At 32.2% G+C, this 19,230-nt stretch overlaps 1 protein-coding gene across 3 annotated transcripts in view; it reads right to left on the reverse strand.

Annotated features, from left to right (window-relative positions):
* Positions 1 to 10,398: 10,398 nt before the first annotated feature.
* LOC139484998 (uncharacterized) overlaps positions 10,399 to 19,230 on the reverse strand; it is a 61,307-nt gene continuing 52,475 nt past the window's right edge. For all 3 annotated transcript variants that reach the window (XM_071269081.1, XM_071269080.1, XM_071269079.1), the window contains 7 exons: positions 18,003 to 18,191; positions 17,010 to 17,126; positions 15,836 to 16,015; positions 14,025 to 14,226; positions 12,259 to 12,354; positions 11,584 to 11,685; positions 10,399 to 10,908 (listed from right to left, as the gene is read on the reverse strand). In XM_071269081.1, coding sequence (XP_071125182.1) covers positions 10,630 to 10,908; positions 11,584 to 11,685; positions 12,259 to 12,354; positions 14,025 to 14,226; positions 15,836 to 16,015; positions 17,010 to 17,126; positions 18,003 to 18,191 — 1,165 coding nt within the window. In that variant the 3' untranslated portion in view covers positions 10,399 to 10,629. The remainder of the gene's footprint in view (positions 10,909 to 11,583; positions 11,686 to 12,258; positions 12,355 to 14,024; positions 14,227 to 15,835; positions 16,016 to 17,009; positions 17,127 to 18,002; positions 18,192 to 19,230) is intronic.

Here is a 19,230-nt window from a genome sequence, read left to right on the forward strand (position 1 = left end):
ACAACAAAATTAAATTATCTTTAAAGTATTTGGGCATCTCGAAACGAATAAATCCAACCAGGATGTGTTTTCAAGAGCATGGAATGATATGTTTTACATCACATAAAAATGCCTAAATGTCTTATATGATTGTATATTTGGATCAATGATATTTTCTGTGGAAGAAAATGTTGATAATATTAATGGAAACCTTTCAGTATATTTGTCAGTTTTGATTTATTAATATTGAAAAGAGAAATTTACATTTCAACAGTCTATTAGCAATATTACATTTAGACTTGTTAGTCTTGTGTCTGATTAATGTTTGTATATATTGTTTATTTCTAAGACCATTAATTTTACGCTAATTTGATGTGTTATGAACGTATTAAGACGCATCTCTCTCTTTTGTATAGATAACACTGAAGCCGTGGTTATGTTGGAATGAATCTGATTTATTACATTATAACTTTATTAACTACTAATTGCATCGATTGATGAGACGTGTATGAATGTTCGCTACGTACGACTGTATAATAGTATGATCACTTGGTATTTATCGTTCCGACCGACCGTGCGAGGGCTGTATATCCAGTCAAGGTCGTTAAAAAATTCCATTTGTTATAGTTCAGAATTTACACATTATGACCTTCTCTCTGATTTTGAAGATTGATATACTGTTTTGAAAATGTTCATCAGACATTTAATTTGTTAATAAAGATATTATAAAACCAATATCATTGCTGGTTCATAGAAAGCTGGAAGAAAGATACGAAGTTACCAAAATCCTTTAACTTTACTTTCCGCTATAAATATGATGTTATTTCACTTAATAATTCAAAATGTGGTGACTATGTTGAACGCATCTATCCCATCGAAGTAGAGATAGAGGATACAACAGATACAGTTAAGTCGGCCTCATATCTTGACTTACATCTAGACATTGACAATGAGGGTCGGTAGAAAACAAAACTTTACGACAAAAGAGATGATTTCAGCTTTCCAATTGTGTACTTTCCATTTCTAAGCAGCAACATTCCAGCAGCACCTGCATACGGTGTATATATCTCCTAAATTGAAACGATATTCCCGTGCTTGCATTTCCTATCATGATTTTCTTGATAGAGGGTTGCTGCTCACAAGAAAGCTATTACACCAAGAGTTCCAAATGGTGAAGTTGAAATCATCATTTCGTAAATTTTACGGACGCCATCACGAGTTGGTTGACCTTTATGGAATAACCGTTTCACAGATGATATCGGATATGTTCTTTACGTCTTAACTGTCATCCACTTCCTTTCATGAATGTGACCTACTGAATTAGACTATTTGTCGGATTTGCTATCACATAAGCAACACGACAGGTGCCACATGTGTAGCAGGATCTGCTTACCCTTCAGGAGCACATGAGATCACCCCTAGTTTTTGTTGGGGTTCGTGTTGTTTATTCTTTAGTTTTCTATGTTGTGTCATGTGTACTATTGTTTGTCTGTCTTTTTCATTTTTAGCCATGGCGTTCTCCGTTTATTTTCGATTTATGAGTTTGACTGTCCCTCTGGTATCTTTCGTCCCTCTCTTTGGAGTATGTCGTCTGTCGTCTGTCGTTGTATATTTCATTTTCGAATCCTTTCCTCTGAATTTTCTGGGCTATAATGAACCCCAATTGCAACATCCTTTGGTAATTTAGCTTAAAATTATATCATATAACATTGACGGCTACCAAGAACCAACATCGAATATTGTAGTAAATCGCAACAATTGTTTATCATTTTGAAAATCGTTACAAATAGAAAGAAAAAAAATGGCTAGGCAAATATGTATAAATTTTAAAAACTACATAATGTCAAATTTGATAAAAATGTTGTCAGACGAGTGAATATATGAGTCATTGCACTGTAAGGAATATTTTAACCAATTTTTGGATAGACCCCTCCCCCCTAAGAAAAAAACCAACAAAAAAAAACTCAATAGAACCTTCTTATTGGAATCAAAATTATTCTATTATGCCATTCTCATGCTAATTTAATATAGGTAACGTAATATGCGTCACCATTTCATAACGCTCGATATTAATATCTATTGACACATTTATTGCCTACCCATGTTAAAATGGGTATAGATTATGACATTAACCCCTTTCTTTACCGCTTTTCGTTGATATTGTGAAAATGTAAAGAGGAAAAAAAAAACAATTTAAAAAGAAAAAGGCAAAGATTAACCTTCACGTTTGTGCTGATTTATAATCATAAATTTTACAAACTTATTATGTGAGTCAGGTTGTGTGGTTAATAGCTAAAGCGGAACACCTTAGATCACCCCTAGTTTTTGTTGCGGTTCGTGTTGCTTATTCTTTAGTTTTTTTTATGTTGTGTCATGTTTACTATTGTTTGTCTGTTTGTCTTTTCATTTTTAGCCATGGCGTTGTAAGTTTATTTTCGATTTATAAGTTTGAATGTCCCTCTGATTTCTTTCGTCCCTCTTTTATATCCATTTTTTTTTATGTCGTTTGTTTTCTGTATCGTTGGCATATATCCCAATTTTTGTTTTAATCATGTCTAATAATAAAAATGAATTTTAACATACACTTATTTTGGGTCTTCTTTTGAAATATACGAAGAGTAAAGCAGTCCTTATAAACGATGACAATTGGTGGATAATGAAATCAAGTCATCCCTTTTGGTTGGTGCATAAAACATCTTTTTTAGTTGTTGCATAAAACATCCTTTTAGTTGCTGCATAAAACATCCTTTTAGTTGTTACATAAAAAGACAGCGAAAATATTAACTATTATAGTCGTCAAGATTGTGAAAAAAGACATTGATTATGAAGATTGGTTAAATTCTGCTTGATTCTGATCTAGATGAAACAAAAACAAAATAAACAAATTTTTAACTATTTCAATTTCCCATAAGAAACTGAGGTCTTTCCTTTGCGTCTTAGATAGGATGAGTATTTGTCATTATATTTTAATAACTTTTTGTAGAGGTTACCATTGTTCGAAAAACGCATTGAGAATTGGGATCTTAAAAAAAGTTATTGTCACTCACCACATGCTAATTTTAGTACTTAGGCAGGAATCTTATAGTCATTTGGTTCGTGCTAATTTTTTCTGTTTTTGTTTTTGTTTATGACTTGAATGTGAATGTCAAATTGTTGTTAAAGTCGTATTAGTAAATAGATAGTCTTTTAAAAGCATCACTGTAAAGTGTTAAATACTTTTTAAAAGATTGTATGATAATAATACACATATAACAGTGGCGTCATCAACATGATATTTATTTAATTATGTATCATGTATAATTTGTTCTTCTAGTCCTATTGACATTGATTCCATCTTAGATAAACTAGAATATATTAAATATGCGGTGATCAGTTTCTGCAAAACATTAATTTATCAACCAGTAAACTTCATCCTTGCTTTTCAAGAAAATTCGTTATACTCCAATTGAAATTGTATGGAAACGTATCCGCTTTAAACCAAATCCCATCATGATTGACATTCTTGATTAAAAAAATCCAAATTTAGTCATTTTCTTTGACATTAATGTTTTTCCTTGTCAAATTAAGTAAATTTGCCAGTATTGTTAGGGTTTATTTTGTTAAAATTATTATCAAAGCAATCCATGTCGAGAAAAGCACGTCTCTGGTAAACTTTAATCAACAGAGGAACGAGGTGAACAATTCACAAATACGGTCACATAAGACAATATGCTGTTCCATAAACATTTTGTTAAGGGCAAACAACAATCTTACTTGAATCATTAAAAGAAGAGCTAATTCTGTAAGAAGTTGACAGCTGTACCTTGCCTAATTTGCAGTGACCAATATTTAATCATATTTCAGGTCGAGTTTGAATTTAATCAACTAGGAAAGTTTTTCAAAGAGAAATTAAATGAATAAATTATAACGAACACGTATTACAAGGCGCATTGAAGGGGTTATTGGTCAATTGCGGACACTCATTTCGCAGTAAAAATAATACAAGAGCATTAAACACTTGCGGCGTGGGTGTTCCCATTTTGTTCAGACGTGAATTCGTATTCATACATCAAAACAAACAGAAAAATCCCACCAAAAATAAAATCTAAATGCTGGACATATAAGGTCAAATTAAAACTTGGATTTATGATAAACATGACAACTTCAGTTTCCCGTTGTCAGCTAAACACCATGCAATTCTTACGAACATTATCACAATTCAGTTTACACTCTGTTTGTCTTTTTCATTTTTACCCATGGCGTTTTCAGTTTGTTTACGATTCATGAGTTTGATTGTGCCTCTGGTATCTTTTGCCTCCCTTTTTAGCAGACGATAAAATTGAGAATGGAAATGGGAATTGTGTCAAAGAAACAACAACCCGACCATAGAAAAGACAACAGCAGAAGGTCACCAATAGGTCTTCAATGCAGCGAGAAATTCCCCCACCCGGAGACGTCCTTCAGCTGGCCCCTAAACAAATATATATACTACTTCAGTGATAATGAACACTATACTAAACTCCAAATTATACACAAGGAACTAAAATTAAAAATGATACAAGATTAAGAAAGGCCAGAGGCTCCTGACTTGGGACAGGCGCAAAAATGCGGCGCGGTTAAACATGTTTATGAGATCTCAACCCTCCTCCTATACCCCTAGCCAATGTAGAAAAGTAAACGCATAATAATACGCACATTAAAATTCAGTTCAAGTCCGAGTCCGATGTCAGAAGATGTAACATAAGAAAATAAACAAAATGACAATAATACATAAATAACATCAGACTACTAGCAGTTAACTGACATGCCAGCTCCAGACTTCAATTAAACTGATCGAAAGAATAAGTCTTCATTATATGAATATCATGCACAATCCCTCCCGTTAGGGGTTTAGTATCATACCATCATAACATATATGAGAAGAACATAACCCGTGTCATGCCAACAACTGGCTTTTAAATAAATGTGTTTAGTTCCGATGCAAAGACCCTAAAGTGAATCAATATTAAAACCAAAATATGCAATCTTTAATGACCTGACAACAACATCGTAACTATATCCCTTCTTAATAAGTCTATGTAATGGTTTTGTTAGTTTCTGAGGTGAATACTGACATTTTTGTGCTTTTTAAAGAATATTTCCATAAAATATTGGATGTGAAATACCTGAACGTATAAGAAGTCTGCATGTTGAGCTATATTTACGAATGATCTCCTTGTGCCGATGATAAAGGTTTGTAAATTTTTTGACTAGTTTGTAATATCGAAAACCCTGGTGTAATATTTTTTCAGTAATACATAAATTTCTCTCGTTAAAATCTAAAACGTTGTTACATACAAGAAAGAATCGTACAAGTTGAGATATATAAAGACCGTAAGATGGTGACAAGGGAACGTCACCATCTAAAAATGGATAATTAACGATAGGAAATGAAAAATCATCTCTTTTATCCTAAATTTTAGTATTAAGCTTTCCGTTAATGATATAGATATCAAGATCGTGGAAAGGACAGTGGTCATTATTATATTTAAAATAAGTTCAACAGGATAAATTCCGATATTATACATACTGAAGTCGTCATTAGTGAGAGCCAATATGTCATCCAAATATCTAAAAGTATTATTAAATATTTGTTTCAGATGTTGTTGCGATGGGTCGATGCGGTATGGGCTTTGCTCATTGTTGAAAGCCGTACGGTGACCTATAGTTGTTAATGTCTGTGTCATTTTGGTCTTGTTGACAGTTGTCTCATTGGCAATCATACCACATCTTCTTTTTTATATCTTTGTTGATTTTTGTCATAAATTGTAACTCATAGCAATCCCAAAACAGGTCTGCAATAAATGGTGCACAGTTAGAACCCATTGGAATTCCGATAACCTGACGATATACGGAATCTCCAAAGCGAACCAAAATGTTATCATAGGGCAGATATAGTATCAAAGCATGTCCGATTGACATAATTCTTTTGTTTATTGCTTCTAAAAAAATGACCTAAAAGAGTTTGAACATATATATTGTCATTCTGACTTTTTAAATGCCCATTTAATAAGTTGTGTGAATTTTTTTTAAATGAGAATGTGAGGCAATGTGGTTTATAGAATCTAGTTCAATCGAAGCAATTGGCTTTGTTCCATTTGTATTTCACGAAATTCCATTATTTACCTCTCTCTCGGTTTGTTTATTTAAAATTAATTTACAGGTTTCAGTATGATAATCGATAAACTACTATTGTCTTGTCTGATCTTGTCTTTAAGACAATACATTTTTTAAGATATCTCCCGTGAGGCGATTTGGAGCTTGACATATAGTTCACCCTCAACTTTATTCATACATAGTCGAATTGCAAAGAATACATGTTTTGTTTGTTTAACGTGAATTGTTTACTAATTATCAACTTTAAATTACAATTTTGAATTGAATTATAATTTGCTCTAGATCCGAATATGTCTTTTTGTATGTGATTGTGTTGTTAGAGTTATGATGTATTTACTCCTTTTTTCAAATAAATATTTCCTTGATAATGGTTCTCATTTTTGTGTTATTTTCATACTTCTTGATCGGTGTAAGACAAATATTTCTCCTCGAGGATATTAGTAAAATATCTGTTCTCAGCAAATGATTTGTCGAAATTCAATTTTAATGTTAAAGTTTCTTGGTTTCTTCTGAATTTCCTATTGCATGTATTGTGACATCATAAAAAAATCGACAATACTTAATGACGTCACACATGAGGCCCACAACTTTCTGTTCATCTTTGAAAATTGAATATAAAAATCATTAGAAAAATATATTTCTCCACTACAACTCGTGTATTACGATATTTCTCCACTCTCAACAGTATTTTAAATATTCAAAAAGCTCGTCAAGCCTCGCGCCTGAAAAATATCAAAATGTAATTTCCTCGAGTGGAAATATATCGTCATACACTTGTTGCAGTGTTGGAATCTATATATCTTCATATGCAAAACATAATAATTATTGTGAATGTTCTAGCTACAAAATTAATAAAATATATTCTTGATGTTCAACTAAAAAATCATTCTAAAAATTCCGTCAAATCTAATTAGATTTATTCGAAAGCTTCTGAAATATTATATTTAATTTGTTACACCGGATATACCAAACGAAAATTGTTGTTACGTTAAGACAGTAATATCACAAATAGTAAGATGTGATCAAGTCAAATAAACATTCCTGATAGATTAACATTTCAAATAAAATAAGTCCATCGTATTAGAATACTTTCATCGCCAACACTCAAACGATTCGAATTGTGGAAATGCCGTATTCGCTTCCTCTTTCAAACTACCCCGAGTAGAAATCACCCATATAAGATTATTTCAATTTTTTTTTTGGTTGAATTTAAGATAAGCTTTCACTCGAATCTTATATTCAGCATATTTAAACAAAGGAGGTTATTGTTCTTTGTCTATATTTATATATTATTATATAAATCGTAATTAACGATAGCGATGACGGTATGCACAGTTCTGACAAATTTTGGCCATCTGGACTACTGATTCCTCATGTTATAAAATTCAGAAAAAATCAAATTAGTCGAGTAGTAAAACAACTAGGTTGGGGAAAAAGAAACGTTTTTTAAAAAAAGACGTAACAGGCTACTTACGAAATTAGAAAGTAACTTAAAATTTGCAAATTCAAAATAGTTTCTCAACAGTTTGCTAACTCTATTGAGGATAACAATGATCAGAATAGATAGAGATAAGCTTTACCCAGATTCAATTATAACAATCTGGGTACAGTTCTGTCGGAAGAGCGCAGACCACTTGTCAGGCTAGTACTAAACCTATACCGTGATTTTGGGTAACGACATGTTCTCGAAAAAGAAATAAAGACAATCATAGACATTTATAGAGTCAAGCTTTTGAATAACTTGAAAGTTTTGTTTTTTCGTGTCAACGTGCATTAGGATTGTACATTACCTCTATGCTATATATTTATCATTGGGTCTTTGCTTAAAGATCTATTAGAAGATGTCAGAACGTTCCCAAAAGCACAACGTCACAGACTGTAAAATATGTTTTAAGTATTAAGTCATCATGCCAGAAGGATCGATCTGGTGAATTCTTATACCTTATAAGCCGCAAAACAGCTCCTTTGCACTTAGCATGTTCAGGATTGTTCAATATTAAAGGATTTGAGCTCTAGATGTCATTTTCTTTCTTCACACGAAGATGAGTTACCTGTTAACGGTTCACACTAGCTTAGAGAAAATGAAGGGGCAGAAAGAATAATTGTATAATTGAATAAATGTGATAAAGTGAAAAGAGGAAGTTTGAATATGCTAGATTATCTTCAAACAAATCAGATAATATTTTTAAACGATTTCAGAAAATATCCAACAGCTGCTATACATCTATTTACAATTTAAAACTTGTCTCAATTGATAGTGACCCATACTATTTGGCAAACTTTTAGGAATTTTTAATTAGCAATGGTGTTCAACTTCGTACTTTGCTCCACAAGTATCTTTATTTATAATAGAAACTTATTTGAAGACCAAAACTTCAGATTAGCGATTCACCTAGATGACTGGCTTAAAAGAGGGCCGAAAGATACCAAAGGGACAGACAAACTCATAAATCGAAAATAAACTGACAACGCCATGGCTTAAAATGAAAAAGACAAATAGACAAACAATAGTACACATGACACAACATAAAAAACTAAAAAATACACAACACGCACCCATCAAAAACTAGGGTTGATCTCAGGTGCTCTTGAAGGGTAAGTAGATCCTGCTCCACATGTGGCGCCAGTCGTGTTGCTTATGTGATAACCCTCATTGTCAATTTCTAGATGTAAGTCAAGATATCAGTCCGACTTAACTGTATCTGTAGTATCCTTTATCTCTAGTTCGATGGGATGGATGCGTTCCACATAGTCACCAAATTTTGCATTATTTAGTGAAAGAACATCATCTATATAGCGGAAAGTAGAGTTAAAGGATATCGCTAACTTCTTATCTTTCTTCCTAAGAAGTTCCTGTAAGAAGTCAGCCTCATAATAATAAAGAAACAAGTCGGCAAGTAGAGGGGCACAGTTTGTTCCCATTGGAATGCCGACAGTATGTATACCAAATAAATCATCGGTTGTTACAAGATCGACAGAAATGTATAAATCGGATAGTTTCACAATTTTTTTTATTATAATCAAAGATAAATCAAAACTTGTTTCAAGACAGGAAATCACAAAAAAACCGATGTACCATGGGGGAGCACTACATTTCGATAAGGGTTTAGTACTTCCATTTAGCTAAATATTTCAAAATTGACGATTCAGAACATGTTTTTGGATCAAACAACGTAATGAGATTTTTTTTTTGTAATTTTAGGCAAAATGACATCTTTATTCGAATTAATTCTAAATCCTCGTCTTTACACGAGACCCATGCAATTCCATCTTTCAAGATTTTGGAATCCAATGTGCAGATGTATGACTATAAAATTGAGAATGGAAATGGGGAATGTGTCACAGAGACAACAACCCGACCATAGAAAAAACAACAACAGAAGGTCAGCAACAGGTCTTCAATATAACGAAAAATTCCCGCACCCGGAGGCGTCCTTCAGCTGGCCCCTAAACAAATATATACTAGTTCAGTGATAATGAACGCCATACTAATTTCCGTATTGTACACAAGAAACTAAATTAAAATAATACAAGACTAACAAAGGTCAGAGGCTCCCGACTTGGGACAGGTGCAAAAATGCGGCGGGGTTAAACATGTTTATGAGATCTCAACCCTCCCCCTATACCTCTAGCCAATATAGAAAAGTAAACGCATAACAATACGCACATTTAAAATTCAGTTCAAGAGAAGTCCGAGTCTGATGTTAGAAGATGTAACCAAAGAAAATAAATAAAATGATAATAATACATAAATAACAACAGACTGCAAGCAGTTAACTGACATTTCAGCCAACATACAGTCGAAAACGTTTTTTTTTTTGGTTTCCTTTCCCCGAATCCAATTTTTCGAATAGAATTTAATGCGACAAAAAATAATCTTGGAACATAAATTGTTTGGATATGGAAGCAGTGATTCGGACTTTGCAAAATTTTCTAAATTACCTGATATCAATTAGGACTTAGTCAAATACGACAATATGTGTGTCGTACAGTATATCAATCGTCCAGGTGGGCAAAATTGCCAAATCGTTTTTACCTGACATCAGAGATATGAAATTTAGCAATTCAAAACAAAAGTGTTTGGAACGCAACCCACATTTTGGCAGATCAGTTGAGTAAAGTATAAATTCATTCGACTAATAGAATGGACTTTCCTTACCATTTTCCATTTTATTGTATTACTTCCATTATGAAATTTAGAAGTAGTTTTGTCATGTTTTTAAACATTTGAAAAAATCCTTTTCAACTTTGAAATGATTATCTGTACAGGTTTTAACTCGGAAACAATATCTATAACATTTTATTCTTAAATATAACATGATGACAAACAATGTGAAACGACAGTATATTAGCACCAGTGCTGCATGTATATTATAGGACGGTGAAAGGTGATACTACATATATCGCAGGTAGTGACCATAAATAATGTACCAATTACGTTTTTGTATTTACAACAACGCCTTATTAAAATAAAATCACATTTGAGGACATCTTGTAGAGTATTGTTTTAGACTTTCATATAGCCTGTACAACTCCTTTAGATATCACAGGTCCTTTCTTGCTAAGTAATAATGCAGGCCAAACTACGTATTCAGCATAATCTCCAGAACTCGTGAAGTGTCGGAAATAAGTGGTATCTATTGATTCTCCGGATTTCATATCACTAAACATATGTACCGGTGGATCGTTGACTGCCATTAGCCAACAAAGTTCAACACATTTATGCACAAACTGTTCACATTGTTCTAATTGTTCTTCCGTGATATAAGATTTACCTTCTGAAGTCTGGTACAACTGGAAATGAAAATACATATATTTCTTAAGTTATTAAGACGCTGAATTCCATTGTGTGATTATTCTTGTTATATATGTAAATATCAAAATGTATATAACATTTAAAATGTCTTAAGTCAGCAATATGGCAGATCAAAAAGTTCGTTTCTATGTATGTTGTCGTTTGATTATGTTGCCCTTCTCTTTCTATCGATTTATGACCTTTACACAACGGTATACTACTGTTGTCTGTATTTATCTTAAGAGTATTTTAACATATATTTATTTACAAACAAATCTTTAATCGTAAAAGAAATACCGAACGAATGTGTTCAATGTTCGTGAGTCTCCTATGTACATGTCTTAACATGACCTTGATATGAATACAGTAATATTTTTAATGTCGTTTTTTTTAACAATTAAAATACATGTAGTATTTATTTTAGGTATTTAAGCTGTTTGTTTCGCTGTTAGAGTAAGTTAGGCTCATACTGTTTACCGTACAATCGGAACCATTAACCATAAGTTAATACAAAGCTGTTGATTTTATTACGTCTAATATTTTGAGGAATCGGAAAGGGTAAATGCCTACACATTTTGTATCTTGAACAATATGGAATATTGATTGATATCATGATAAGAGCTTTAGCCAAGAATTCGTTTTGTTACTAGTATATTATATTAGAATATATTTACCCCTATAACAGTGGCTGCTGAATATTTGGCAAGTACTTTTCTTACATCTTTAATTTGGCGATTATCGTCTTTACTGAGTGAATGCGTCTTCTCTGGATTAGCCTAAAATAAATTCATTTATCCAAATTTCAATAACAAGAGCTCAATATTAAATAAGACATTTCAATAACTGCAAATGATATGACATACATGGCAATGATTTATATTCAACCTCATCAAATATTAATTTTTTTAAATTTCATTTTTTATAACAACCAAATAGATCCTATAATGAAGAATTATACATACAATTTTAGAGCATTTTAATACTAACGGATATCGTTATGTCTCACGTTCTACAGTTGTCATTTAAAGATTGGTTGAGGGCTAGACTTAGACTTAGTTTACTGCATGTAAATAATTTTAACGTCATATCTAAATACTCCTGTCCAATAACCTAGACCGTGGTGGCTTACTGGTGAGTCTTTTGTAAAGCGTGTCAGGCGTACCAATTTGTACTCTTGGTATCACAAGTTAGTTTATTTACTTCACCTATATATCTAAAGGTAGCCATGTGTCGCGCTACAGTCCCATCACACAGAAAACTTATGTATGTACAACAGATTTCAATCATATATGTATATATATGTCTAGTAATGCTATTAATATGGTTTGCTCTTAGAATTTAACACTTACCATTTCATTGACACCATCCCTATGTATCATTAGTAAAATACGAGTTACATCCTTTAACTGACCCTCAGCTAGACGAAGACAAAAATGGTAGCTTTCCTATGAGAAAAAAACGTAAACATATAAATTTAGACATCAGTAAAAGAGTCCAAAGATACCAAAGGGACATTCAGAAATTAAACGTCCAAAACCATTGCCAAAATATATAAATTATAATGAACATTCAGTCTTCAAAACAGTATAATAACACTAACACCTAGCAACATTAACCCGCGAAAAATGATGATGGTTTCATATGAACGGTAAGTAGATCATGTTACAGATGATACACGCCTCTTTTTGATAAAAACAAAGTCCGTTTAATTTGACTAAACAAGATAAACTCTTGAACTGAAGTAAAATAATGAAATGAAAATGTATGATGCAGTGACGTCATCTATTATAAATCAACCAATGCAATTACAGTTTCATAATAAAAAAAAATAAACATCAAAGAAATATGTGTTTTTTTCAGGTTAATATTTGAACTTTATTATCATTAACTTCATTATTTTAATTATGTAAAACAACTTAAATTACGGTTTTAGGAAGTAGGTTTTGTAATCGATTGAGGTCAACATTGTTTACTGTATCAGACACTTCTTGTGTTTTGTCTTTGATTTATTACAACAAAGCAGTCTGTGTACTCCAGTGTTGACATGAATATCAATTATATGGTCATTTTTATAAATTCCCTGTTTACTCGAGAAAACAATAAGGATTTTCTTATGCTAGGAGTAGACTACCTTAGCCGTATTTGGTCCAGCTTTTAAGAATTTTGGGTGCTCAATGCTCTTCAACTTTGTACTTGTTTGGCTGTATAACGTTTTTGATCTGAGCGTCACTGATGAGTCTTATGTAGACGAAACGCGCGTCTGGCGTATTTAATTATAATCCTGGTACCTTTGATAACTATTCTTCGACACAATCACTTGACACTTCAAGTTTAAAATATAAGCTGAAGAAGATTATGATCACTTCGTTGTACTGTGTCCGTATTTAAAACGTTTTTGGAATAAAATTAATGAAGTTTGAAAGAACAGTAAAATAACTTTAAAGATAAAACTAAGGCACTTAGTATTTGGATATAAAACTTCTGAAGACGAATAGTTTAACTTTAACTATTTTGTAACAATTGTGGGTTTTTCAATTTACACAGCCTACTATATATCTGATCAAAAGACAAAAAATGTCAATGTTTTCTCAATTTTTCTCAATGAGTTCAATAGAAGAGTATGTTTTAAAATAAAAAGTAATGTTTTAGCAAAAATTAGTAAACTATGGATGTCATATTAAGTGATTAAGTGATATTATTTAATATATATATGATGTAATAAATGTAATATGTATTTTACAACTAATCGCTACCCTGAGTGATTAGTGGATTGTAACAGGGAACATCAGGAGGAGCTTGGACTCCTGAAGGATATTGTAACAAGCCAATATTTGAAATAAATATTTATTTATGTTGTTAAAAATATTTAAAAAAAAATAAGCTGTCAGCAAACAATATCAGACTTAGCTTCACATACTTCAAGCGACATATATGATGTACTTTGAGTGTTAATTCATTATACTGTTGAATGTGGACGAGGCACAGGTTTTATTTAATTGAAATTATTTCAGATTTATACCTTTCATTTTAGTCTTGATGTAAATGGAGTCATTGCAGTTTTTATATTGAAATATCGTATAACCTTGTTTGTTATTGTTGCTGTTTATATACTTACCTTTGCAACGTTTAACAGACAATCTGCTGCCATCTTCTCATCCATAGCGAACATACTAGTCAATACTTCAAATGCACTTGTCCACTCATCGTCATATAATTGTGAAAACTTCTCGGCCATTTTCTCTGGTCTAAATGGGTCACTTAAATTAGCTACTGAGGGATTTCCATCACTAAGATTATTACCCATGGCTTTACTTAGTCTAAAATATGAAACGTACTACATGATATTTGTTAAAAACTCACTTTTCATAATGAAATACATTAACCACAATTCAAAAAGGACTTATATTAAAGAACACAATTTCATATCGAAGTCTTTTAAGACACAATAAGTTTGTTAACAAGCATTGAACATCAGAGACAAATTCGGGCTCGCAGGGAATAAGAATGGAAAAACACTTGAAGGGAAGACTATATACTTGAAAATATAGTGAACCAAATCGTATGTACTACAAATTTAGGTTCTATGATACCACATTGTGTGTGTAGCTAAAGTCTTTGTGAAAGCCAGATTTGTGAGCTCAGTCCAAAGCTGTCAATCGTCTAACACATCTACATAATTACAATGTTCGTTACTATAACTAGTCTACCTCGCATTTCCCATCACAGTTCAAAGATATCTTTTCAAAAAGAAATTTAAATTGAGGAAGTCTGTGTGCACTATGCATTTATGGTAAAATATTTTTTTGGAAGATAATTCTAATGTTATCTCGTAGTACACGAAATTCTCTTTTTTTGTGCATATTTTGTAGTCATGCAATGATATAATTTCCTTTATACGTTGATTGGACAATGATTACTATAATGTAACAAGGAACTACTGATCATATGCAATACAAATAATGAAACCTAAAGAGAAGAATATTCAAAATATTTTAACAAAATGGCAAGCAGAGATAATGATAAACATTTCGAGCCACGACATATAAATTATTGATAATTACTTCAAATAACTATAAAAATAGGAAATATTGTGTGACCGACTGCCATGAATTATAGAACATTTAGAGGTTTTCGTCGCGTCACGATACAATCATATTAGTTTCGATAAACACGCCACCATAACACTATACATTTGGTAGATGCGTAGCCAGTCATAGGCAGTTGAGCTGAGAAAGCACTCTTAAGCTCAGTCGGTTAAAGCGTTGTCTTATAATTACACAGTGGTCCCGGGTTCGAGTCCTGGAGTAGACAAAGCAATTATGTAATTACATTCATGCTTTCCTGTTCGATATAAAGTAGAAGAGTTATACGATGAAGTTTTAACATAATGGTTATTCAAGAATCGATCTGCGAATTCTAAAGAATCGCGGTTGATACACTTTAGTGGATAAATGCATGATGGGGTCTGAGGCTGAGACAGTGACCGTCTCTCCTAAATAAAGCTATATGCAGACATACCGCTGGTATGAATAATGTTTTGCGATGTCGCATATATCACTGGGATGCAATTTCACAAAATAATAAAAAAATGGTTTGAAATATACATCTGTCGATGGGTCATACATTTATATATCTTCTGTGATTCATGTTAATAATTAGAATTTAGATGAAAATCATAGTTCTGATACCTGGAAAATATTTTAACGGTTGACGACTTTCCTATAAATATATATGAAAGGGTTGGAATATTTTAGACCATACAAATATGAATTGGTTTGTTTTGAACCCTGCTGGACGTCTGTACGCGCTTTCCCTCACCCTGAAGAGTCAATATAAACAGAAAATTTGCATAGTGTTTATTCTGCGAAGCACTTAGTACTTTTTATTAAAGTTGAACTTTTGAGGTATTTGTTTTTAAAATGCTACCTTCTCAAAAGATTTGATTTTTCATTCTGTGTTTCCTTTAGTTCTTTCGAAGTCTTTTCTATGGTTGATTTTAAATTTTCCGTTTCTTTTTCTAATTGTCTCTTTTCTCTTGATGTGCTCTCTATATTTTCCTGCAACTGCTTGTTTTCTTTTGATATTTCTCCACCTGTATCTTTAAATCTACAATTAAAGAGAGGACATTCCTGTATTATATCCATTTATGTCATGACAAAGTGATATATACATTTTGACAAACTAAATTTCTGTTGGTCACTTTTACCTTGCCAGTATGTTTTCTTGGAGCCATGGATTTTAAACATTCCATCAGTATTATGGTATTTTTGCATAACCTTCAATTAATACGAATGTTAAGGGTATCATATTGTAAATAAATTTGTTGACTGAATGATTTGAAATACTTAAAGTCTGGCAATTTGGGGTCACATTATGTTATATTATAGTTCGTTTCTGTGTGTGTTACATTTCAAAGTTATGTTTCTGTGGTGTCGTTTGTTTTCTCTTATTTTTGAGTGTGAATTCATATTACTATAAGACGTGTCACGGTACTTATCTATCCCAAATTCATGTATTTGGTTTTGATGTTATATTTGTTATTCTCATAAGATTTTGTCTAATACTTAGTCCGTTTCTCTGTGTGTGTGTTACATTTTAATGTTGTGTCGTTATTGTCCTTTTATATTTAATGCGTTTCCCTCAGTTTTAGTTTGTTACCCCGATTTAGTTTTTTGTCCATGGATTTATGAGTTTTGAACAGGGGTATACTAATGTTGCCTTTATATACAAATATCCATTTCGCTTGTTTAAAGTAAGTGTGTAATTTTTTGCATCATCATTGTATCGTGAAGTTCCTTTCCTGTAACGGTGTTTATGGTTTGTTCTTTTGGTGTTCCTTTAGAGCGTTCACAAAACGAGATAAAGGAGACAGTTTATATATGTATGTACGAACCGGTCCTATCAAGGAACATTTCAGAAATTGTATTTTTCAAATTTTTTATTTTTTTTGTTATTTAATTTTTGTAATACTTCGATCATTTAATAACTTTATCCCTTAACTGATCACGTTATTTGTAGCAATACAATTTGAATGCAAAACAAGCACAACTGAAATATTGATATCAATTTTCAACTCTGAATTTTACTGTGAGTCCCATACCTTTGAAGTTCGTGGGTTTTCTCTTTGATTTCATTTTCACGAACAGTAACTTGGATTTGCAGTTTCGTTATTTGTTCCTTTAAATCTGATATTTGACTTGATTTTTCATCAATAGTACTAAAAAGAAAGTAAGTTTCAGTATAAATATATCACATAAGCAAAACATTGTCATTCACTTTCCACGAAATTTGAACCCTCAGAATAATGTCACCAAATTTGAATTAGTAATAGTTGATTATCGTGGTACACAATGTTTAAGGTCGTTATATATTTATTTAAAGTGTACCCGAAAAGGGGGAATCACACATGCCTTTTCTTCTTTTGTACTTTATTCCAATAATGTCCTCATTTGGGTTACAATGATTAAGTTGTATCAAAGACTGTAAAAAAAAATGCTTCAGCAGTTGTTATTTAAACTAAGCTGTATCAAATCAAAACCGGGTTAAACAATCGATGGTCGATTTTGTCGAAAGGAGTGACATCTTAGTTTTTGTCCAAGACAAACATCAATTCAAAACCAATTACGATATCATCACAAAAGTTTCTTATAATGAGACTTAGTTTGTTTACTCTGAAGTATTTGAGTAGTCGAGAAAATAATATATTTAAGAGCATCAAAATCAAAAACGCCTAAACAAAAGCACTTTAACTGTCTAAAATTCAATTTGCCAGAATATGACAATTTGAAATTTGACAGTTGATTTTCGGTGTTTCCGTTGTATTATATACATGAAGTCGGGCGTTTTTATATTGCCAGGTTTTTATAGACTCCCCCTTTGTTTAATTAACCCTGGATATCTGTAATTCTGTATACATATTTGTTCTTGTCTGCAAGAGTTGCATCCTTTGTTTAAGGACAATTCTTGAAGAAAAAAACCCACATGTTCGATGTAGGTCATTAAAGTTGTAAGTTCACAAATACATGTATAACAATGTTTCAACATTCTGGTTAAAGTTCATAGTAAACTTGTAATGTTCAGAAAATTTACTTACTCTACATATGCCTTTTTCTCGCCAACTGCTTTCCATAAATTCTGTTTAACGGCTTCAATATCTGCTGTATAATTGTAATCTACACTTTTTGCATTTTCCTCTTCATTTTTTTTGCCTTCTATTTCAAGCCGCAGTAGATGTATTTTATGTGCCACTCTAGTGAGATCATCAATTGAAGTCTTGTACTTCCTATAAGAGTATATATTAAAACCATTTTAATTCATGAGATCATAAAGTTATCCAACGTTAGATTATCTACAAAGAAATTTGTTTTTTTCTTCTATTTCAAGTCGGAGTAGATTATTTTGAGTGCCACTCTGGTGAGATCATTACTTGAAGTCTTGTACTTCCTATAGGAGTATACATTAAAACCATTCTAATTCAAGAGATCATAAAGTTATCCAACGTTATATTATCTACAAAGAAATTAGTTTTGCCTTCTATTTCAAGTCGAAGTAGATATATTTCATGTGCTATTCGATCTTCTGAGATCATCATTAAATTTTGAAATCATGTACTTCCTATAAGAGTTTAAAATTTAATCGTTTTATAAAAGATCATAAAGTTATCAATCGTATTAGGTTAATTCGCGAAAATAATTGAAAAATCCTGTTGTGCTAATGAAGCATTCTTAGTTGAATGTTAGTTACTTTATGTGTTTCCCTCGGTTTTAGTTTATAGTCCGATTTAATTTCTCTCTATTGATTAAAGACTTTTGAACAGCGGTATACTAGTGTTGTCTTATTTATAGCCATCAAAAGGTCAAACGGCCCATGTGGAGCAAGATCTGCTTACACTTCCGAAGCGCCTTAGATTACACCGTCGGTTTCCGACTGGGTTTTTGTTGCTCAGTCTTGAGTATTCGACGTATGGCTTTGTAGACCCTTGTTTGTCTTTCCGTTGATTTTTTTTATTTGCCATGATGCACTATTCCACTTATACAGTGGAGATCACTTCTAACCTCTCATTAGAACTGTCAGAATATCTGTCATAGAACTGTTCTAACCTGTCCTAGAACTGTTCTAAGTAGAACTGTCAGAATCAGTTCTAGGTAGAACTGACTAAATCAGTTCTATGTAGAACTGTCAGGATCAGTTCTAGGGTAGAACTGTCTAAATCAGTTCTAGGTAGAATTGTCCAAATCAGTTCTAACCGTAGAACTGTCAGCAGAACTGATTAAATCAGTCAGGACTGTAGAACAGTTCTAAATGACGTCACTGCAGTAAGG

This window comes from Mytilus edulis, chromosome 8 (genome assembly GCF_963676685.1).
Source record: "Mytilus edulis chromosome 8, xbMytEdul2.2, whole genome shotgun sequence".
NCBI classification, from domain to species: Eukaryota; Metazoa; Mollusca; class Bivalvia; order Mytilida; family Mytilidae; genus Mytilus; species Mytilus edulis.